Source organism: Neovison vison, chromosome 6 (genome assembly GCF_020171115.1).
Source record: "Neovison vison isolate M4711 chromosome 6, ASM_NN_V1, whole genome shotgun sequence".
NCBI lineage: Eukaryota > Metazoa > Chordata > Mammalia > Carnivora > Mustelidae > Neogale > Neogale vison.
In genome coordinates this window covers 132,017,108-132,041,967 of record NC_058096.1, presented here as the reverse complement: position 1 = coordinate 132,041,967, position 24,860 = coordinate 132,017,108, and the positions used below count along the sequence as shown (strand labels likewise).

Here is a 24,860-nt window from a genome sequence, read left to right as displayed (position 1 = left end):
GTCAATTTCTACCAATTCAGTGTGTCTAAACCTATTTAATAGTGATGTACGGCTCCTGAGCCCACAAGTAAGGCATGGGAAATTTTTCAGTTGCTTTGTGCTCTATCACATTTCGTTAAAATCTGGCATGAAATAGCTATATAGCTGTTGCTTTCTAGGGTGAGTTTGTGACAGCATGACCTGAAATGTACAATGCATTGTTTCTGTCTGAAAACCATAAACCTCCCATCAATATCTGGGAACATTTTTATCAACAAGTGAATGCTAAGAGTGCATTGCTTATAGCCTCCCAACTTCAAATCTAACTTATTTAACAGTACAAAGAGCCAAATGTGCAGTGATTCCTCTGAGTCCTCTTAAAAAAAGAAGCATTTCCTGGCTGTCCTAAATAAACCCAGAAAACCATACTTGATGTCCTAAGTTTAATGTGAATTTCTCAAAAAAAGAAATCTCAAATAACTAAATAATTTCATAACGGAAGGACGTAACAATCTTCTGCAGGTCATTAGCCATACTATTTTCTTCAATGACCAGAAGACCATATTGCTGTGTATTGTTGAATCTACTATTATGTCTTACTTCTTCATGAATATAGATAAGTTATACCACTTGGAAAACTGAGGGATAATTTTTCATAAATAATTTTTTGGAACAAAAGGAATCTTAGAAACCACATGCTCCCATGCATGTCCCATGGTAAAGACAATGAAATCTACACTCAGACATGTTAAGCCACTTACCCAAGGACAGATCCCTGGTAAATGGAAGCATCTGGCCATGCTTTCAACCCAGGTCATATTGCCTCTTCGGAAACAGAATAGAGCAACAATAGGAAAAACATCCAGCACATCGGAATGGCATGAAGCTATTTCAAAGGCATTCTTGTTACTCAGTAAATTCTAGATGTAGCAGGTAGTATGCAATCTTAAAATTACCTAGAGTGCTTGTAAAGCTACAACTTTGCTATACAAGTCAGTCTTAAGAACATTATAGCTAGACATATTAGAAAATCCCACAATATAATTCCTAATGACTTCATGTTTTTTCTTCATTTTAAAAGATATTTCCTATTACAAAAAGATTTTTCCTTTTAAAATCTGAAACAAATTAATAAGTAATAATATCAACAACAGTGATACTAGCTAATACTCCTGAGCATTTAATACATGCCAGGCCCTGACCTAATAGCTTTCTGTGCATCATCTCACTCAGTCCTTACAACATGGCTACGAGGTAGATGCTATAATTATTCTTATGTTAAAAATGAGACAATAGAGAGTTGATAAATCTACCTAGGTCACACAGCTATTGAGAAGCAAAACCCATGCTTTCAGCCATTCCCTGCCTCAAATTAGGCCTTAACTTTGCTGATTTTTAGGGAAAAAAAAAAAGTTATTTCCTAGAGTTAAAAGGCTATTATAAATGATTACTATACAAATCTTTAAAACAAAAAAACAACAAAATATAACCCTAAAACACCACCCTTCAAACTCTCCTTTATCTTGAAACAGACATTCACTTTTGACTGATTTGAAAAGGATTTTTTTTATAGAGATGATTTCCTTCTACAGTTTAGTCACTCATTTTAAAAACTGTTTCATTACTATGCTTAAAAAATGTACTGCTTTCAATAACAGTAAATAAAGTAACTTATTAAAAAAGACATAAAATTGGAATGTATAGGGCCAAACAGCAACTGTATCCTCAACGCTGCACATGCCTTGTTTTCCCCTCCTAGAGTTTGAGCAAACATCTGCTGCTAAACAGAATGAAAGTCGGCTAGTGGGGAAGGTTTCTGACAGAGTGAAGGACTGGGCACAGAGCTCAAAGAGTTTTTGCTCTTTAAAAATCCACCTGGTGTTTTAATCACTTTAAGACTTTTGATGGGGGCGCCTGGGTGGCTCACTGGGTTAAAGCCTTTGCCTTTGGCTCAGGTCATAATCCCAGGGTCCTGGGATCGAGCCCCGCATCGGGCTCTCTGCACTGTGGGGAGCCTGCTTCCTCTTCTCTCTCTCTCTCTGCCTGCCTCTCTGCCTGCTTGTGATCTCTGTCTGTCAAATAAATAAATAAAATCTTTAAAAAAAAAAAGAAACTTTGATGGGCAACCATATTTCTGTACATAATGTGGTATTTTAACGAAAGAACCCAAATTAACCAAATCTCAGTGAAAGTGCAAAGGTGCTCTACCAGTCATCTGATCTCCCTCGCTCCTTTCATTTCTACTACCAGGGATAACATTATCAAGGTAAGCACCTATTTTTCTATTTTGAGGCCAAAGGGCAGTAAGAATTGAAAGAGCACTGACAACTTTAACGTAGTAAGAGTACATCTGAAAATATATGGTTGTTCTTTCTTTTTTTTAAAAAGATTTTATTTATTTGACAGAGAGAGAGAGAGATAACAAGTAGGCAGAGCAGCAGGCAAAGAGAGGGGTAAACAGGCTCCCCGCTGAACAGAGAGCCCGACTCGGGGCTCAATCCCAGGACCCTGGGATCATGGCCTGAGCCAAAGGCAGAGGCTTATCCCACTGAGCCACCCAGGTGCCCCTATATGGGTTGTTCTAATTGGCCCAGACTTAGAGACAAGACTGTTAGATTATACTTTATCCAGAAAGGAAAGAATCTTTTGAAAATAGTTGAATGAACTTTTTCTGACTTCAATGTGGGCTTTAGAATTTAAATAAATAAGGGAGTAAAAAAAATAAATTCCAGACTTCCAGAAAAAAACACCCTTCAGGCATGCCACTGTCCCAACTCAAAGCTTAATAAAACACCTGGCAGGAAAGTGCACCACACATGCCCACTGTTATGGAGATATCACCACCATCAGTGTCCTTCAAGTCCTTTCAGACAAGAACCTAACTGTTTTCCCCTAATAAAGCAGAGTGCATTTTTACTGTTTTTTGTTTACTCTTTCTTTCATTCTTTCCTGACTTCTTTCCTTTTTTAAGAAAATCTACAAAAAGCACCATTAAGATCCACCACAAAACAATGGGCTATGTTGAGGACAGAATCAACAGTCACACCCCATCTCACACACTATTTACATATTATCCTTAGCTATTTCTTCCTCAAAACAAAGAGTGAAAGAAAGGGAGAATGTCAGACCCTGAACCATTATCTATTAGAAGTTGCTGGAACGTAAATTACAGAACAAGAATAGAAACTTTTAAAAGGTGCTAGGGCAGGGTGTGAGGGACACATCATGATACACACTAGTCTTAAAATCGTATTTAGAATGAATTACACAAAACTGTGATATTTCGAAGATAGGGCTTTATTAGCTGTTAACAGCATAAAGCAACTAAAAAGTTATTCTGCTAGAATGGTTTTATATATTAGACGTAAACATTTTCCCCATTAATCTAAATTGAGTTTAGATTCTCAAACACTGCACAAAAAACTATTTCCAAAATAAAAGTAAAAATTAGGGGCGCCTGGGTGGCTCAGTGTTGGTTAAGCCTCTGCCTTCCGCTCAGGTCATGATCTCAGGGTCCTGGGAACGAGCCCTGAATCAGGCTCTCTGCTCTGTGGGGAGCCTGCTTCCCCCACCCCCTCTGCCTGCCTCTCATCTCTCTCTGTCAAACAAATAAATAATTTAAAAATAAAATAAGATAAATGTAAAAATTAAAATGAACTCTGGTAAATATGTATTTACCTCACATTCCAAAGAAACACTGGTAAATACTTATTTGTGTAATGAATTATAACCAATGTGGAACAGGTAAATACAATGTATCTTTCAATGCAAGCAGATTTCCCAATGCAATTAATAACAGAGAAACATTTAAACATTTTAGGGAAGACCTCAAGAAGCTGCTACTGTTGGTCACTGGTGACTCTAAGAAAATGCAGGTAATTTCACCCTCAAAGCAGATATTCTATTAAGAGTTTATTTTCTTAAATTATACAGTATTTTTAAGTTTTCTTAGCTATTTCAAAAATATGTTTAGTTAAGCAATTAAAATTGAAGGTATAAGGTTAAAAAAAAAAAAAAACTTGAAATACCCCAAATAAAAGTGTAGATTTAACAAATATAATTATTACAGTATGAGGAAAAATGAAGATTTTCACTTAGAGATTTGAGATTTTTCTTTTCTAATGGAAAGATGATGATGAAGCCAACTGATTACTAAAGAGACCAATTTTCAGTTTTTATGCTAACTAAAATTTGAGTACTAAATAGGCCTACTTCTACTGACACTGTTATTTGAAACTGGGCTGATTAAATTTACTTGCTTTAAAACAGATGTTTCAATATAATAATTTGAGTACAGGTTTAGGGAAAGGACGGGATTAGGATTCCAAGCTGGGTAAAGGAGTAGGCAAGGAAAGGCGGTTCCACTGGTGAGCCCTTGACCAGGCCAGGGTTTCTCAAAGTGTGGTCCATGGACTAGCAGCATCTGCATCACCTAGGCACTTGTTAGAAATGCAAATTATCAGGTACTGCCCCTGATCTACTGGGGGAAAAAAAAAGATCTCTGTGTGTGTGCACATGTGTGTGCATGTGTGGCTGTGTGTGTGTGTGGGGGGTGGTTCAGAAAGATATTCAAGTGTGACAACCACTGCTCCTGCCTGTAAATCCATGTCCCTCATCATCTGACCTATCCATGTCACTGCACAACTTTTCCTAGCAGGATTAATAATCAAGAAGATGGGACTCATACATTTCAAAACATTTGAAACAGGGGCTGGAAATGGAGGACAAAGTAGTAAATCGTTGGCTGTAAGTGAGCCACAGTAAGGGACGGAGAGTGAGTACTTGGAATCTATTCCCAAAAGATGATGGTTCCATTTACAGTCAATAAGGAAAAGAACATTCTCACTGGCTGTGAAGAAGTTTAACTCTCTAAAATGGGAAGCATCAGGAAAAGGAGACAATTTAAAAAGAAAAAAAGAAAAGCAAGCAGGTACATATGTATGCTCCCCACAACCTGTCAGTGGCAAAGAGAAGAGGTAGCAGCAACTAGGACTGGATGGAACTGAAGAGCCAATGCTGCCCTGGGAAGGAATTCAAAACAGATCCTCATGAGGAGGACAAAGACTCCTACATATTTACAAACATGGACATCTTGAGGCCATAACACCATGTCAGCTATAAGAGTCACTGGAAACATTCATCTTTTAAAAAATCAAAGTCATCTGACCTCAGGCAATAACACATATAGGCACACCCAAAACAGTAAAGTGCAGCCATGTGTGGGTCAACTCTCTCCCCTGACTTCACACGGTGGAAGTCAAACAGAACACTATTGCAGCCCACACAACAGTGAGATATTCTCAAATGAAGGTCCTCCCTTCTCCAGAATTGAATGGCAACTTCTTTAAGTTCCAGAAGTTATTCTTCCAGCTCTTATCAGCTACCTAGTCCCGAGGCTGGCACCAGGCTTGACAGACTTGGTTTCTAGGTACACGATCTTAAAACAAAACTAAAAAACTTTCCTTTCCACTTTAAACTCTCAAGAAGAATGCTGAAGCTTTAAAAATAACTTTTAAGAAGCCAGAAACCCAATAGTAGTATCTGAAATGAAACATCTACTGAACACAGGCATCTGAAAAGCTTGGCTCTAATGCAAGCTGGTCACAAATCCCACCACAAAGCATCTGCTAACGAAGGTCTCTGACTTTGCAGGAATTCTCAGAATAGCTCATATAATCTGTAAAGTATGTAATGGAAGTCACACATGATTAACTCTGTAAATTAATGGAATTACTAAGGTACTTTACTATATGTAATGATCAATCCAGAAATTAAAAAGTAAAATCATCTGATTCACAACACTACACATCTCCCCGGCTAACCAAACCAAAGCTTTCCGGCTCTAATATTCTGAGTTCTTGCCAAGGGAAGGCAGAACAAGGAAAGTGACCAAGTGATTTTAGAGGCCCCGATCAGTAGGAATGAGTCTGCAACAATCAGGAAGCAGAAAAAAAAAGGGGGGGGGTGTGAAGTCCATAATCTCTCTCAAAGGAAGACACACTGTACTGTTAATCTATCTGACTCCATTTCTAAACAGCTAATCAAAGGTAAGGGCTGTTTGCAATAGCTCATATTGGAAAGCAGGCAATAATGGTGTGGAAATAAAGTACAGCTCACTGACTCCATTAAGGAAATGAATGCTGGCTCTGGTTTTCTTGGATAAAAGCTCTTTGGCTCAGTTACTGTGATTGGAAGACTATCGCAGAGCACATGTGGGCCACTGTCAGAATTACACAGGCCACAGACCCTGTCGAATGACAAAAAAGGAGGAAATCAAGGCACACAAGAGAAGTAAAATTATCATCTGTGTTGACAGAACCAGAAACAGGAATAGCCGATAGCTGATATTTAGAGTTTAGTTCAGCCTAGTCATGCAGATTCTACTAACATATACTGAGCAACTGCTACATAAACAAATGTAAGGGCTCGATTATTTCATTCTATAGTGAAGTAACCCTAACCAAATTTTGAAAAACTGCTTCTTCTCCCGGTCTGAATATGACTCAAAATCAGCACTTCTATTTGTGTGACAACTGTGTTGATTTCTCCCAAATTAAACCCTGTTTCAGGAGAAAAAATATTTTGTTTTTATGAAGTCTCACTGTCTCACTTGTCTAGTACTGAGACATAACACCATGCTACCAGAGGCTTAAGGTGTAACACTACTTCCTCCTGCTTCTCATAGGCATAACTCTTGACACAGTTAATAAAATGTTTTATAGTTACCCTAGGGGGACCTTAAAAACAACCATCACAAACAGTATGTTTCTAACTTAACTGTTTCCTAGAGTTGGAAAGAACCAGCATTTATAGATCACACAATCTCAAAAGAACGCCACAGCATTGTTCATTTTTATTTCACCATCAAACTGTACATAGCCTTTGGTCTTAAAAACAGAAGTGGGCCCAACCCACAAAGAACCTGAGTAATGTGACCTTTTTGTAGTCCCATTTCAAGAAGCATGCATCTCAGTTTCAAACCTGTAACTTGATGTTCACATACAACTAATTCAGTGCAATTTAAAATCTAGTAGAGTCAGTAACATTACAGAATTACAAAGGAGAATAATGGTTACTTAATCTTTAGTCACAGACTTGAAGGACTATACTTTCACTTACTCTTACGTTTTAATATATAAAGAAAACAAAAGGAAAAGAACCTGTTATGTGGACCTACGTTTTGGCTGTGACATCCACATACTGTCCCGGGCGAAAATGAGCAGCATAAAGAGGGGTGCCTTTATGAAAAGAAAACAATCAATATGAAATTTGTCAGCCTGGGAACAACTTCACTAAACATAAACTACATCTAGGAAGACTAAAAAATTTCAAAAAAAGTAGAAGATTCTCTTCACAATTACAATTATTATAAACATCAACAATAAAATAATAAAACTGTTCATCAATCATGCCTTAATCGTCTATACATGAGGTAGAGAACAATATGTCCCAGGACGAGGCACATGATGCAAGAGTCAGGCTAACAGACCACAGATGGCTGATGGGTTTGTGCCTGCACAGAGGCCAATGTGGTACTGGCTGAAATAGGCAATTCACATGACAAACACAATGTTCTTATGGTAAATAAACGAGTCTGATGATTCTTTATTATTTTGGTGAATAATAATATACTGACATTTAAGATACCTTTCCTTTTTTGTATAATGAAATAAAAACAAGAGTGACTCAAAAAATGCTGTGGCTGGATCAGATCTTTTTTAACCATTAGAGATAAGTTACCCAAAAATAGGAACTGTCTGAACCCAGGTCCACCGTACATTGGGCAGTAATTACCATATGGGTGATATCCATATAAAGCCCCTAAATATCAGATTTTTGGCAGATTGGTCACTGTACCAATAAAATATAGTTATTTCAGCACATGCTCAGATAATTTCGAATTCTGAAGAACTGTCATCATTGATACCCCAAGTTTTATATATTGACATTTCTAAAACTAGTTGTATGTAAACAGAATTTTAGTTAAAATGCACCAGAAAAAATGTTATTTAGAGGATTTTTTTAAGTGAAAGCCCTTCACAACATTGTTTGTATCAATTTGGAATTAACACTATGAGAATTATTTGACAATTAATCTGCAAATATTTCTAGGGCACTTGCCATATGTACTGTTAGAATTATAAAAGGGGTAAGACATGGCTCCTAACCTCAAGAATTTATTATCTAGGTGAAGAATCAACATTAACATCATCAAGTAAGAGGCTTTTATTAAAAAAAAAAAAAAAAAAAAAAAAAAAAAAAGCGATAGTCAATGTAGTAGAGAATGCAACTGAATGGTAATTATGGCTTGTTTTACAACAGGGAATAAGGTACAATGGGATTTCAGAAGGTAGTATCCTTTAATGTAGGACCTAACCTAGATTTGTACAGGCAAAGAAAAACCCTGAATTAAGAAAAAACAGGGGAGATTAAAACTGACTGAATTTCTAGGAGGCTGAATGACTTTTAACTGCTGATACCTGACCACTTTTCATCCACAAAAACAATTCCACATGGTTTGAGCTACAACAAAAGTTAACAGGGACTTAATTTTTACACTTGTTACCTTAATTCCATTCACTTTAGCTTCAAACAACAAAACCTGCACTTCAAAAAACACTTTTAATTCTAGCTTATATCAAGGCTGATTCTCCGTCACTCCTTAATAAGGCTTATTGTAATTATAATTTACTTTGTGAAATTCAGTTCAGATATTAAAATACCGAATCTTATAAAACCCTTCTACTATCTGTTAGAACTCAAGTTGAAGAGATCAGGAAACTTTTCTTAAGTTCAAAGATGTCAAAATGCTGTTAACTACATAAAATGATAAAACCATGCTGCCAATCGTACTTTTTGACATTTCAGGGAGTAGGTAAAATACTTCAGAATTTTTAAGATAGAACCTTTACATCAAGGTGCTATGGTTAGTCACTTTGCTGTTCCATGAAAATTCTACCTCGGTGAGAATCTAGCTAATCTTCACCTATTAAAATGACAGCCTACACAGAGTGAACTTCACATTTTAAAGGCCAGTATATTTTGAAAAATAAAAAAGTTAAAAAAAATGAAAGTTGGTCTATTTATCTGGAGTGGCTTTTCCAAATGTGAAACTCTCTGTACACTAAAAACAAAAGCGCTCCTCCCTCTTTAATGCAAACAAAGAGTTCTCTACAGTTCTTTCTAGTCAAAAAAGGAAAAAGACTTGTTTGTCCCTAGTGATTAAATCAGATACCACTTTGTATTTAAAAATAAACGTTTAGGACTTTGTACTGTGGATTCAACTTTACTGAAAGGCCTAATATTAAATAAATCACATACTTGGGTATTTTTGCCTCCCTCCCTTCCCCAGCCTCAGATTACCTGGCTTAATCACAGCATTATCTGTTACATGAAAGATTTTAACTTTCTGTTTTGGCGGCAATCCAAGTTCTTGGTAAAATTCCAATACAGATGTAGATTTCTAGAGGAAAAGCAGCACATATAAGTAACCCATGATACTGAAGGTGGAGTTCTGTGCAAAGAGATATAAACCAAGGCCTTAACAACCCAGAGAACAAATCATTAAGAGCATTCTGTTCCCCTAATGAACAAAAACCACCACATTCTATTTAAGGGAGGTGAGATTTTGATCTATAACCCAATACATCCAGGATCCAACCAGATGCATGGCGTAGCTCATATATATTATTACATGGTGAAAGACCTTTATCTGTAGGAAAAGAAACAGCATTGTGCTCATATTTGAATTCTGACTGGAGGCTGTAAGTATCAAGAACCCCAATCTGGGGAAATTCCACTCTGTCTACTCTGCACCTGCTCCAAGCAGCTGGAAGAAAATATACTAGTCACATTCAAATGTATGACCACAAACTTCAAAGTGAGTCCCAAATGTGGTCTGGCCAACCTACCTTTCCCTACTTAAATTCCTCTCACACTCTCCAAAGCCCCTTCCTTTTCACAACCCCTTTTAAAACCTCCAGTATGTTTCCCTCCTTCTCCCCTTTTTGAGCTAACCACGTTGCTTGAGATTTCACTAAAAAAAAAAAAAAAAAAAAAAACCAACCAAACAAACAAAAAAAAACAGAAAAACTGGAGCATTTCCCCAAAGTCTTATCACCCAACCAAATAGCCCACACAAGCACTTACCCTCCCATCCTCACACCCCATGCTAGATTGCACGAGATGCGCAGTTTTAGCAAATGCCAATGTTAAGGCCCTTCTGTTTGGAGACTGTCGTTTCACTGATCTAAGGTGTCATCCAGGTGTCAGTGCTTTTTAAGCACTCCCTATGATTCTGATGTGAAACTGGGGCTGGCAATCACTATGACAAGTGAACTGTCCATGCTCTTACTAGAAGTCAGATCCCTCCCTGTGTACTCATCCGACCCCTCTCTTACCTGTTCAACCACTTTATCTTGAAATTGTTCCCACTGCCTTCTGAATCACCAATTTCCCCCTTTCTACTGGAACTATCCTATCCAAAGATGTCACAGTAACTCACATTAAAACAACACTTACCCTTGACTACATTTTCCTTTCCATTACCCCTTAAGACAATGCTCCTTGAAAAAACTTCTGCTCAATCTACTTTCTATCTTCCCATTCTCTCAAACCCACTTTAATCAGGTGCCTGCAGCCCCTGAATACTCAATGCAAAGTGCTTATCAAGGTCACCAACCATCTCTATGTGGTCAAATACACTGGTCAATACTTATCTCACTGGCTCTGCCAGCAAAGCTTGGCACAGTGACCACTCATCCTTGAGACTTGCACGCTCTCAGTTCTTTCATATACTAACAATACCACATTTCTAACTTCAATTGCAAATTCTACTCTGAACTACAAATTCATTCGTACAACCACTAACTCAGTATTTCACTTTGGTATCATACAGCAACTCAAGTTTGATATGTCTAAAATTGAACTCAACTCCCCCCCCACACACCCCCACACCCCAGAAACCTGCTTTCCTCTGGTTTTCCAAACTTCAATAAATACCAACTCCATAACTCAGCTGCTTGGACCCAAAATCTTATGGATACCTTTGAATCTTTTCTTTGTCATATCCCATGTCTCACACACCAGCAGTTCCTACAGATTCTATTAAAAATAAAGCCCACATCAATTACTTCTCACCAGCCCTCAAACCACTGTCTTTTGCCTGGATTATATTAATAGCCTCCTAATTGGTTCCCAAATTTCCACACTGCTGACACCATTGTCTATTCTCCAGTCAAGGGCTGGCATGATCCTTTTGAAACTCAAGCTAAATCATGTCTCCACAATGGTGACCATCTTATGCAGAATCAATCCTAAATCCTTAACCTGGTCTACAAGGTTCTGTACAATCTGACCTCATCTATTACTCTCCTCCTGGCTCACCCTGCTTCAGGTACAATGCATTCCTCACATTTCAAGAAGACATTAGACAATAACCTTGGATCCTTTGCACATACTACTCCCCCTGCCTGGAATGCTTTTCAGATTTTTGCGGAACTTGTTCCCACGCTTTACTTGGGGCTCTATCTAAACATTAACTTACCTTTCCTGATTATTCTACCTAAAATAGCACCACTTTGTCACTTGCAAACCCCTCAGCCTTAGTCTACAAAGCACTTCTCTTTGTCATGATACACATTTTTTATTGTGTATCTTCTAAGCCATGGCCTCCCTTTATCATCCCCAATCTCACCAAAATCTAAGCTTCTTGAGAAAAGAAACTTTAGTTGTTGCTACATCCCCAGCTCCTGGTAGGTCCTGCCACCTGTTTTTCCCTCCACCATGCCCTTTTTTCTGTACTGTAAACACCCTTGAATAAAAAATATCTTTGAATATTTTTTGAATATTTTGAATATTCATAAAGAAAACTTTATGAATATCTCATTTCCTTAAAATAATGTCCAGGGGCTTTTTCCTTTTCTTAGTTCTTAAGGCTCTTGATACAGATTGCTAAAAAACTTGACAAAAAAGTTGTACCACTTTCTATTTCCTGATGGGAAGAGTGCCTTTTTCCTGGGACTATAACTAACACAGGTGTATCTATCTTCCTGATGCTCTTTCCCCCTCAACTTCTCCTCTCATCACAAGAGAAACACCTGCAGGTCAAGGAACCACAGTACTCTATGTATGCTTACCTGTGCCTGCCTAAGCCAGTCTCTTGGAGATAATTCTTCCCCAACCCTGTACCTCCAAAGCTCATTAAAAATTTGTTAAATGTATGTCCAGTCTCAGCGCCAGTAATATTTCCTGTCCTGATTCCTGAGTGGGCAGCCCTGCCAGAGCAGACTACTCCTTGGTCTATGCGATCTTTAGACCTTGCCTATATCTCAAATATTGTCCACATTACCTTACACTTATCAACTTACGTGAATATTTGCCTGCCTGCTGGAGCACCTGGATGGCAAGCTGTTTTATTCACCTATGTTTGTAACTTTAGAGCTAAGCACAGTTACAAGTCATATACTGCAGAAGTGAGCTAAATGAATGGTGAAGACACAAAAGATGGAGGACAGACATCCATCTGTGTGTGAAGTTCTGATTTGCCTCACCAAGTCACTCACCATGACATGCCTCACCATGTCCACTCTCGCTGCTGCATCAGTTCTTGGCACACAACATCACTGTGTTTACAATGTTATCTTCAAGTCTGGTTATTAAAAATTATAGGCCTTAAATAAAGATCATGACTTATTCTGAACATGAACAGATCTTTAAGAAACAAAACTACGAAACCAAACCAAGAGTAATTTGTAGTAAAAAAAAAAAAAAAAGGCAAGAACAGCAGCAACTGAAAGACCCGAAACAACTCAAGATGATGCCAATGATGTACTAAAAACCGAGCATCACTGTCCCCAATCCAATGGAGTATGTGCACAGCCAATCTTAATTACAGAATATATGAATATGCAGAAATCTTCAGTTACTTGATGATTTCAGTTTAAAATGTAAGCTGTTGGTGCCACTTTGTAACCTACTGAGAAAACTGCATTTGGTAGACATGAAATTGGGTGGCACTGGCCTGTAATGTTAATTTGTGATCAACCCACAAGCCCTAGGAAGTCCCTGGGGACCTCTAGTGGAACCATACAACAGACCCTGAGAAGCCCTGCTCTGGATGCCCACGAAAGGTTGTTTTGTACCTTACAGTATTCCCTCAAGAAGCTATCCTTTCCACCTTTCCTCCAAGAGTGATGACATAAGTTCATCCCAGTCATTCCCTATACATTTGCCTACCACATGCTGAAATCTAACACTGATATTCAACACCACCCTTATTAAGGCCCCTACTTTTCTTTTCTTTTTTAAAGATTTTATTTGTCAGAGGAGAGAGAGAGAGAGCACAAGAAGAGTGAGGGACAGAGGGAGAAGCAGACCCCACTGAGCAAGGAGGCCAACACAGGACTTGATCCCAGGACCCTGGGATCTTGATCTGAGGTGAAGGCAGATGCTTAACTGACTAAGTCATCCAGGAGTCTCTAGCTCCCTACTTTTTAACTCCAATCATGCACACTTCCTCCATATCAAAGCAAACACATAAATTCTCATTTAAAAATGAGATTACATTTGCAACTGCAAATTGCAATTATTTTCCTGATGTATCAGATTTAAATTCATTATATTGTAGAAAGGAGTTTAAATTTATTCTTGACATTCGCATATTCTATCTTATGATTTTTAAAAACATATTCTTTTATTAATATCAGTTTCTAAGTATGTGAGGAAGCTTCTAAGAAAAAAACTTCTACTTTTTCAGAAACACTAAATGGTAAGATAAACATCTTGACCTAAGTACCTACAGACTGAGACATAAAAGGTAATACATACTTCGTGATTATATCCCAATTTCATTAAAATTAAATAAAATTTTCTTTTAAAAATAAAAATATCATAAACCTAATTAGTTATCAGTTGTGAGAAAATCCAGAAGCTCAAGTTGAGTTGAAAGCAGCAGCAGTGTAACAGAAGTTTTTTTTTTTAACTTCCAAATAAATGATTTCAGAAGGCAATTTAAAAGACTGACAGCAGTGTCACACTTGGATAATCCCATCTACGAGGCTGCATTTTTTTCTCCCTCTTTCGAGTTCTCTGCAATTATCCTTCTCACAATGAAAATGCTTCTCTACTCCTAAGATAAATTGATTTAATCAACTTTTGAGGCTACTTAACTTCCTATGTTTTTATTTATAATAAGTTACGAAAATAGCAAAAGCAAAACAGTCTAATTTCTTGGAGGCCTAAGTTCTTTATAGAGTAAAAGACACAAAACAAAACAGATCTACCCCTATTATAAATAAAATTGATGCAGTCAATTCATTTTAGAATACTTAACTATTTGATATTTTATATTCATAGGTCTATGTTTTTAAAACCTTCTATAACCAATTTACTTGCAGTTTCTCTAAAGGTTACACTATACAAGAGAAAGCTCGTATATTTTTAGTTTTGAAAATCTTTTTACTTTCTGAACCAAAATTCTTATGAAGAATTCCAAAACTTCATTTTCACATCTTATTTGAAGAAAGGTCATTCAAAGACCAATCTTTTTCTTAATATTGTTAATACATGTCCTCTGGACCTAGAAAATTTATTATCTTCTTTTTTCCTTTTCTTCTTGAAGATTTATTTATTTTAGAAAGAGAAAGAAAGCATGCATGAGCAGGGGAGAGGGACAGGGAGAAGCTTAAACAGACTCCGCATGGAGAGCAGAGCCTGACGGGGGGCTTGGTCCCACAACCCTGAGATCATGACCTAGGCTGGAACCAAGAGTCAGTTGCTTAACCAACTGTGCCATCCAGATGCCCCTAGAAAATGTTTACCTTGGAAAACAAGAAAGACCCTTGTAGCACTTTCCATACAAGAGAACTAAATTAAAAAATCTGTGTAAGGTAAGTGGCTGGAAATCCACCACAACATAATCAAGCGTCCAAATCACCTAGCTGTGTGGTATATTCACTAAAGAGAATAAAGCTTAACATATGTAGACCACAGTCTCAGGTATGAAAGTACTATCATTTCTGCAATTTTTTTTTAAAGATTTATTTGATAGAGAGAGAGAGACGACGAGCACACAAGAGGGAGAAGCAGGCTCACCACTATGCAAGGAGCCAGAGTCAGGGCTACATCCCAGAACTCTGGGATCAGGGGCGCCTGGGTGGCTCAGATGCTAAGTGTCTGCCTTCGGCTCAGGTCATGATTCCAGGGTCCTGGGACTGAGCCATGATCAGGCTCCCTGCTTGGCAGGAAGCCTGCTTCTCCCTTTCCCACTCTGCAAGCTTGTGTTCCCTCTCTCGCTGTCTCTCTCTCTGTCAAATAAATAAAATCTTAAAAAAAACAAAAACCCAGGGATCATGACCTGAGCCAAAAGCAGACGCTTAAACAACTGAGCCACCCAGGCTCCCCATTTCTAAAATATTTTAATTATTAGTATTAATAAAATCTGTAGGACATCTTCCTAACTAAGTAATAAAATAGAATAAACTGAGCTGCCAAATACGTTTGGTGGGGGGGGGGCTTTTGTTTTCTCTTGTGAACTAAGACATTAGAGAACCAATGTAGACTTTTAGAACTAAAAGGATTTAGCAACCTTCAAGGCCAATTCCCTGTTTTCTTGTGTAAGAAAATACATACTCAATATAAGTGAAGTGAAGGGAGCTAATTGGAGGAGTCAGAATTAGAACTCAGCTCTTCTGACCCCACATCCACTTGTTTTTCCACTACCTCATAGTTCTGGAAATAATAATTACAGATCTGTTGGAGCAGAACGGATTATCCCAACATCTTGTTTGACTCACAAATATCAAGGCAATAAAGTCATGAATTTACAAAATTGGCAATGAAAATAGTGGTGCTAAAACATTAACAAAAACACAGAAGTACAATTAATGAGAAAACAGGCATCTATCAAAGCAAAGAATCATTTACATGAAGATTAGCATGTATTTACATATTTAAAAATTCAAACATCTGAAAAAACCTGACATTTTTAAAAAAGTTTTCATAAATACTTCACTGTGCTTTTCAATACTGTGAAACTACTTAAACTCCAAAATTATTAGCCAATAAACTGTCAAGAATTAATTGCAAACTAAAATATATATAAACTATACAATACCCTAATACGCAAAAGTAGTTAACTTCTCTAACACTTAGGAGATAGGCCTCAATGGCCTCTAGTCCTATCAAACTATAGGACTCCAACAATTTTAATCACCTTAAACTCACCGATCAGTATATCCCACTATTTATAGGACAACTCCTCCTGAATTTTCTATAAACACTTCACACACTTCTCTCCTCTTCCAAAACTTCCCTTTCCCTGTCACTATCCGAGGTTACAGAATCCGCACTGAACTAGGTACGTAGGAATTGCTCTAAGCCAGTGTCCCCTTACCACGTACTCAGCCAGTCTTGTACAATTCCCTGCCCTCTCCAAGCCCAATTCAACTACTTTGGGTCAAAAGCCTTTTAGCAACTCTCCCCAGTGCTTAAAACAACTTCCTAAATGTTCTCCCTATATCCAGATTCTTCTAATTTAATTAACTAAGACTATGATTTGACAATATCACTGCCCCAGTTGAAGAATTCAGAAAGCTCCTGGGAGTCTACACGATGAAGTCTAAACTCTTCAGCACTCTACCCTGACAGGTACATCTTTGCACCTTTACCATCTTCCCCCACTGGCCCGCACACTCACACACTTAAGAGTTCATATACCACACTTCTCTTTCCAAGCACACATACTCTCTTCCATGTGTCTCTGCAGAAGCTAACTGAAACTAGTAACTCCAAGCTGCAGTATTTGCCCATCTGCAAAATGGGGATAAAAATACTACTTACCTAAGAGGTTTGTTGCCAGGATGAAATGAGTTTTTTGAAATGTGTTAAATATGTTAAAACAGGTATTCCTGCTGACATGCCTTTTCTTTTCTGGTTTCCACTCTGTGAAACCTTCTGGGATTTTCCCAAGCAGAACTGATCGTCCCCCATTCCATGCTTCCTGCATGTGTAATCCTATACAGGGATGGCGGATTTATTTGCTCGTCTTTCCCATTAGCCTATAAGCACCCAGAGGGTGAATGTTAAGATACAATTAAGAAAGTAAGATCTGAAGTCTGACTGTCACCCTATCTTTTAACAATGGGTGGCCCTGAAGGAGTTCCTCAACCTCTTTAGCCTCAGATGCTAAGGAAATTAAATAACAGGCTTAATGGTTATGTATCCACATGTAATATGTGCTCAACAAAGTTAACTATGACAACCAAATAGGAGTTTGGTTGTCCAATACTTGCTAGTTTTCCTATTCACCATACAAGTTCATTTCATAAACAATTTACAGTGGAAAAAATGTTTATCTTAGGTATAAGCACAATGTTTTAGTAAACTTGAGGATGTTTCATTACTTACTAGTGAAAACCATCACCATTTCTAGAAATTCTCTGCTTTTAGTCATTCAACAGAGGATACTAACTGCACAGACTTCTCAAATATAAGTTATATGGGGCACCTGGGTGGCTCAGTGGGTTAAGCCGCTGCCTTCGGCTCAGGTCATGATCTCAGAGTCCTGGGATCGAGTCCCGCATCGGGCTCTCTGCTCAGCAGGGAGCCTGCTTCCCTCTCTCTCTCTCTGCCTGCCTCTCTGCCTACTTGTGATTTCTCTCTGTCAAATAAATAAATAAAATCTTAAAAAAAAAAATATATATATATATATATGTTATATACTTAGCGTTCTAATGGTATTCTACTTGGGGGAAAAATGCTTTATTTCTAAAAACCTGATGTAGGTTTTAATATAGCTCTATCCCAAGTATTGAAAGTTCCTTCTAGGGAGGGTCTAAACTGAGTGCTTCCTATGCTCTAGGGACTTAAAAATTTTTTTCAGATCTTAGGATTGTCACATCACCATTTCTACCCACATCGGAAATGTTATCGGTTCTCTTCACACTGCAGAGAATCATGCCTAGGGAGTATACATCATGGGATGGTTCTGGAGGCTTACAGACTCAAAACAATGCTGTTTGTATGTGATGCCAGTGCTGTTAAAGTTCTTGTTAACATGATGAATATAGTTTATTCATTCTCATGGATGCGACAAGAAAGGGCTGTGTTTTGCATCTTCTTAGGAAATACAGTGTTTGCGAAAGTATTTGAATTGGTATAAAGTTGTGGGGTTTTTAGTTTATGTGAAATCTGAATAGACTCTACCTTTTAGTTTTACATGTATGTTTTAAGAAAATTACAAATTTTGATGATGAAAGATACTTAGAGAAATATACACAGCAGTGAAAATAAAAACAATTTCTTGATTATATGATATATTGTACTGTATTCTCATATTGATGGTGACAATGTCAGATTAAAAAATGCACAAAAAAATGTTCCACAAATTAGTCCCCACATGTTGCTGGTGTCATGTATCAAAACTTAGAAAAAAATGAGAAATTAAACATAAATGACAAAATAGCTACTATCTATTGAGTATCTGTGACATGCTAAGAACATATGAGAAATCTCATTAATCCTGTTAACAAACCTCCTAAGTAAGTAGTATTTTTATCTCCATTGAGTAGATGGGCATATACTTCAGCTCAGAGGGTAAAGCTACTTGTTTCAAATACTGAGGAGAGATACTGGAACAAACTCAAATTCTCTCAGAATCCTGGGCTCCATGGCTTCACTAGCCCGCCTTCCCTCAAACCCACAATTTACTACATGGATAAACACAAATTTGACTATGGAATTGCCTCAAAACTTAAAGAATTCAGATCTGAAATTAATGAAATGTACTCTTCTAAAGAATGAAAACATATCCTTACATGGAAACGTGATACAGTTTTTCCTCCTACAGTTAGGGCCGCCCGTTTTCCATTATGGTTTTCCTTTGGTGTGTATTTTAGAACGTGACAGTCTTGTACCTAAGGAAACAAATATAAAAAACAAAACAAAACTAAGTATGTGCTAAGATACATTTTAGCATATCATACCAGCCACACTAAAAGCCATAGAACAATTAGGGATTCCCTAACGTTAATTTATCCATCATTCCTCTAACACCAACCACAATCTTAAAATACAGAAATAACTTTAGAAAAAAAAAAAAAATCAAGTACAGAGCACACAGACAACACATACAGAAGAGAGTCTAAAATACAACATAACATTCTACACAACAGAATGAGTATTTATGAAGAAAATACGATTTACCGCCACCCACGTCGAGTAGTAGAATCTACAACGCCTCTGTGTGTCTCTTCCTAGTAATCTCCCACCCCACCTTTTTTTTTTTTTTTTTAAACCCCTAGAGCAGTGGTTCTCAAAAGTGTGGTCCTCAAACAAGCATCATCAACATCACCTAGGAACCTGGTGAAAATGCTGGTCCTCATGCCCTAGCACAGACCAACTGAATCAGAATCTCCTTCTTTTATAACCCTTTTAGGTGATTAAGGCTCACTGAAGTTTGAGAAGCACTGCCCTGGAAATAAATACTATTCTTTTTTTTTTTTTTTTTTTAAAGATTTTATTTATTTATTTGACAGAGAGAGATTACAAGTAGGCAGAGAAGCAGGCAGAGAGAGAGAGAGGAGGAAGCAGGCCCCCTGCTGAGCAGAGAGCCCGATGCGGGACTCAATCCCAGGACCCTGAGATCATGACCTGAGCCGAAGGCAGCGGCTTAACCCACTGAGCCACCCAGGATACATGGTAATCATTTACTTACTTTTCCTTACAGTTGCTACCTTTGAAAGCATGTAGTTTATTGTTGCCTGCCTCAGACTTTGTAAAAACAGAATCAGGTTGTACTTTTCTATGTCTTACTTCTTTCATTTGTTTATATTACTAAGTTTCATCCACAATGCTGTGTGTAACTCTCTTCTGTTCATTTTCATTGCTATCCTGCATTCTGTTACATGAATACCATGACTTATTCCATTCTGCTACTGGACATTTAGGTTATTTCCAGTTTTGGAGTACTAAGAACAACACTGCTGTGAACATCGTTGTAAAGTAATAAAGTTCAAGTTTTCTACTAACACTCAGGATTGGAACTGCTATACTACAAGATTCACCTGTCTCAACTTTAACCACATAATTATGCTGTTTTCTGAAGTGGTTGTACCAATGTACAATTCCACCAGTCTTTCCTGAAAGCTCCCTAAGTTCCCTAGAGTTTTAGGAACTATAATCTTCCCTTTGATCAGTCAGAGTCAATAAAGCCATCCTAAGACTTGTAGGCCCTCTGGGCCTCTGTGCATGAGCTCTCATTTTAATCACCAACATCTGTCTAATCACTTGTCTAAGACAAGACCCCAAAGATGAACTCAGGTGTCCAAACTGATTTGGGGAATGATGGCCTCCTAACACAATCAGTAATTTCTCTAATAATAATCATAAAGACAACAGCAGCCAATGTATACTGGACATTTAACACTGTTTTAAGTGCTTGATATTTATTACCTTGTGCAACCCTCACAAAAACCTTTGAGGTAGGTAATAACTATTTCTTTTACCAAATACAATTATCTTTTGCAGAGGAGGCAGAATGTTCCAAGGAACATAGCCAGAAAGTGGCAGAAACAAGATCTAAAGTCAGATATTCGGGCACCTGAGTAACTCAGCGGGTTAAGCCTCTGCCTTCGGCTCAGGTCATGATCTCAGGGTCCTGGGATCAAGCCCCACAGCAGGCTCTCTGCTCGGCAGGGAGCCTGCCTCTCTGCCTACTTGTACTCTCTCTCTGTCAAATAAATAAATAAAGTTTAAAAAAATAAAAAAAATAAAGTCAGATATTCTGGTCTCAGGGACCACATTGTTAACCATTAGAGTTTGTTTTATCTCAGAGAACAAAATACTGCCTCTCCAGACAAGAATGTTACATTCTAAGTTAGCAAAGAGATCAAAATTTTAATTTCCAGTTGAAAGAATGAAAACAAGATGGGACTGAGCCATTTTTCCAATTATGAATTCAACCGGCATACCTGTGAGAAGCTAAGTTACAAACATTTTTTTTTTTATTCATGCTCGTAGTTAACCTTATGACAGCATTGAGAAAACCACCACTCAAGCAAGAGTGAAACATTCACTGAAACAGAAGTAAAGTTCTTTAATTGTATTTATGCCTGACATTAGCCCATTCTTCATCACACAGTCACATGTTTCAGGATACAAATACTTCTTTCAGGTTTGCACAAATAGATTTTGGCACACATACAGATCTGTTACATCCTCTCTTTCTTTCTCACCTGAAGTAATGTAACCACATGCTTTTGACCATCTTTGGTCCATAAAGGCATCATACCCAGCTTCAGTGCAATAAGGCCTACTCTAGAGGAACCTGGTAATTAAAAGCAAATCAGTGTTATTACAAACTTTTTCAACATTGACTAACATGAAGTAAATAGTATTTCCTACACCGTGATGTCAATACGAGCATCAGTTAAGAAACATGCTAACATATTCAAAGAGTAAAACACTCCTGTTCTTAGAAATGTAAGAGATTTCAACCATGGCTGGGTAGCAAACTGTTACTTAATAAATCTCTGTATAATGAATAAATATATGAGAACTGTGCTAAATAAGGAAAATAGGTAAACTGAGAGTCTGATTTTAAAAACAATGCTATTCATAGAGGACATGATAAATCCATCATTATGCTTTGCTTTTCTAGTATCAATTCATATCTAACCCCATTAACTAGAAAACATCTATTCAAATTCTAAGAACTTAGCTGGTGTTAAAGGATGACACAAGTGGTCAAGTTGCTAAAATATGTCAGCCTCCACCATGCCACTTAGATTTCTTGCCTAAGTTAGTAAAGTTGCTCCACTAAGAATTTTTTGAACATTTTATTTATTTGTGTGTGTGTGTGAGAGAGAGCATGCATGCACAAGCAGGGGGATGGCAGGCAGGGGGAGAAGCAGGCTCCCTGCAGAGCAAGGAGCTTGATACAGCACTAGTTTCCAGGACCCAGGGATCATGACCTGAGCTGAAGGCAGATGCTCAACCAACTGAGCCACCCAAGCATCCCTAGAACTTCTGATCACTACATAATCCAACTGTCACAATAAGCCCCAACCAAAGACCACACTCTCAACAGGACAGGTCTTATTCTTGGTATGGCTACAGATGGGGTTAGGACTCTACTATGAAAAACGAGCTGATTCTAGGGTTATGCTTCACAAACCTAGAGTGCTAGACCACTCCAACTGAAAACATCTGCATGACCCAGTGTAGTTTAGATCCTACTCCTCCAGATTTTCTTCCCTATTTATTTTATACACACACACACACACTCACACACACATACACACATATACATATATATTTATCTGAAGGAAATAAGAAAACACATGCAGAACAATTTTCCTTTCACCTACAAAACAGCTTCTTCAGGAAGTCTTGATTACCATCAGACATTTTACTAATAGTAGACCAGTATGCTAGAAATAATCTTGCAAACCAAACCACAATGAAATAGACACACTTAAGACACGAAAAGTAAATTCAAGAGATGATAAATTCATCCAGCAGTCACCATGATTTTGAATGCTCCAGCCACACAGTAACTAGGAAATGAGAAACCATCAAAAATAAAATAACTACCTGGTTCCCAGGGATGTAGGGGCCATGGTTCATCTTTCAAAGGGCACAGTTTACTTGCTAACTGGGCTTTATTTTCATCAGAGACCAACTGCTTAACAAATGGGACATTTTCTTCAGAGAGATGCTCATCCCACCAAGTACCACTCTTGCCATGGAGACTTCTAGCCAAAAGCCAGATGTCTGTTCTGTAAAAATAAAAATTAGAAAAGAAATCAAAATATAGAAAGCTCCCCCATTTAATGTGGGGAAAGGAAGCCATATGAGTTGTAAAGGTAGTCTGGGCCTTAGGAAAGGATTTGGAATCTGTGCAAGTTTTTTTTCCCCCTGACATTCATTATGATAGTAATGGGGCTTACACTTTAACTATTAATGATTACCCTAGTGTAAAAGGTCTTCATCTCCTCTGGTATAAACCAATTTCTAACAGAGCTGTCCTACCTAGACATTGGAGAAGCCACTGACCCATCTGTATGTGTACTTTAACAGTTTACATCCAATGAAGGTGGCAGACTGTGGGACGCTGGTCTCTGATGAGCTCACCTCTTTCCAGCAAGGGCAGGCCTAGGCTCAGAAGATCCATTAAAGACATTATCTCTGAGCACGTGAACACACCAAGGAAGGCCTTGTATCGGGAAGGAGGTGTGTAATTCTTGCACGGAGGCTCAGAAAAGAAGTAAGGCTTTCTGTCACCTATCCACCTTTCCTAGTTGGGTGCTAGACTCGAACTCCAGGTTAGAGTCCCAGTTTTGCACTAATTAGTTGAGTGATCTTGGGTAAGTTACTTCCCCAAGCTTCCGTTTTATCTGCAAACTGCAATCCTGAGAGTACGGAATAATGACAGTGTCTGTGAAACCAGTAACAATAGCAATCCTATCTCGGGAGGCACACACGCTAAGGCACCTAATATACCGAACAAAGCATTCAGTACACAGAAAACGCCCAGTAATTGGTAGATAATATTATTGCTGTTGGTAATAGTCTCCACTAGTCGCTGGCTCATAAACATTAAAAACAAACAAAAACAAATCACCCCTTTCGCTCCTTTAATGCACACTTCCTTGGAGTAAGGCTCCTTACTCCTCTGTGCCTGCGGTCTGGTAGAGACCCTCCCTCCCCCACCCAGGGCAGACCCCTCCGCACCGGGCCACGGCTCTGCTCCAGGTCTGTGCTTTGCAGGGACTAAACCCCACACCCTGTCTCTAGCCCACCCACCTGTTTGCCGAGGCCCGGGCAGCACCCAGGCCGCCCGCGCTGCAGCCCAGCACCTGGCCGCTGGCCTGAGCCAGCAGCCTCCAACCAGGCATGGAGTGGCCGGGGAGGGCTTGCCCCGTTCCTCTTCCCGGCTCCCCGCGGCTCTGCTTTCAAGGCGTCCCACGCTGCAGCCGCGAGCCCGGCCACAAGCCTCCCGGGAACGTCCCGCCCGGTGCCTGCCGCTTCCCTCCGTGATCGGAAAAGAGTTGCGGACTCACTTCCGGTCCGTTTCCCAATGCATTCCGGGCACCAGAGCCGTCCCTGGAACTAGAGTTCCGCCTTCGGATAGTCCTTCTTGGGATCCCGGTTAGGGTAGGACGGGCAGGGAGTGACTCTCCGCGGGTTGAAAAAAAGGGATGTTTGGAGTTCAAACTTGGCAAGAATGAGGCTAACTAGAGACAGGATCCTTGAGAAAGCGAAATCACTTCTAAGTAATGTGCATTGTGGAGCAGCTCATCGTACTAAGCTAACTTTGATATTGTTATACTGGTTTATGTTGAAAACAACCCCAAAAGGAAATTGTTATTTTTATATTATAAACGAGGGAACAGAGACTCGGAATTTTGGTGCTGGCCCAAAGTAGTACATCTGGCAGGTGGTCAGAGCTGGCACTGAAACCGGACGGGCGTCTATTAACTATAGAATACGGCCAAGGTGATGATGTGTGGCTTGCAGGGTGGATCATAGAGAGCATTGCTACTCCTGTCTTGGTCTCTTGGATTCCTCCTTATGAGGAAAGACAGTGGACATGTCCTGCAGGCATTTGAACAGCCGTGTAGAGAGACTCCTCACCAGCCAGAAGTGAGCCACGTAGAAGTGGATTCTCCAGTCCCAGGCAACCCTTTAGATGACCGCATCTCATGAAAGACCTTGATCCTGAATTGCCGAGCAGAGGAGTTCACAGGTTCCTGACCAGAAGAAATTGCCAAAGAAACTAAATGATGATTCTTATTTTGACTAAGTTTTAGAATGAGTTGCAATGCAGCAGTAAGGAGCTAATATACATTCTTTACAAGTAAACCCTTTTCCTGTGTTCC

At 38.7% G+C, this 24,860-nt stretch overlaps 1 protein-coding gene across 2 annotated transcripts in view; it reads right to left on the bottom strand.

Moving 5' to 3' along the window:
• Positions 1–24,028, bottom strand: part of MRPL3 (mitochondrial ribosomal protein L3) — a 48,195-nt gene extending 24,167 nt beyond the window's left edge. Inside the window, exons 1-6 of one of the 2 annotated variants that reach the window (XM_044252380.1) lie at positions 23,785–24,028; positions 22,573–22,757; positions 21,213–21,304; positions 18,795–18,893; positions 9,343–9,442; positions 7,157–7,217 (exon numbers count right to left, since the gene is read on the bottom strand). In XM_044252380.1, the coding sequence (XP_044108315.1) occupies positions 7,157–7,217; positions 9,343–9,442; positions 18,795–18,893; positions 21,213–21,304; positions 22,573–22,757; positions 23,785–23,876 (629 nt within the window). In that variant the 5' untranslated portion in view covers positions 23,877–24,028. The remainder of the gene's footprint in view (positions 1–7,156; positions 7,218–9,342; positions 9,443–18,794; positions 18,894–21,212; positions 21,305–22,572; positions 22,758–23,784) is intronic. The other variant, XM_044252379.1, reaches the window with a different exon arrangement.
• Positions 24,029–24,860: the final 832 nt, after the last annotated feature.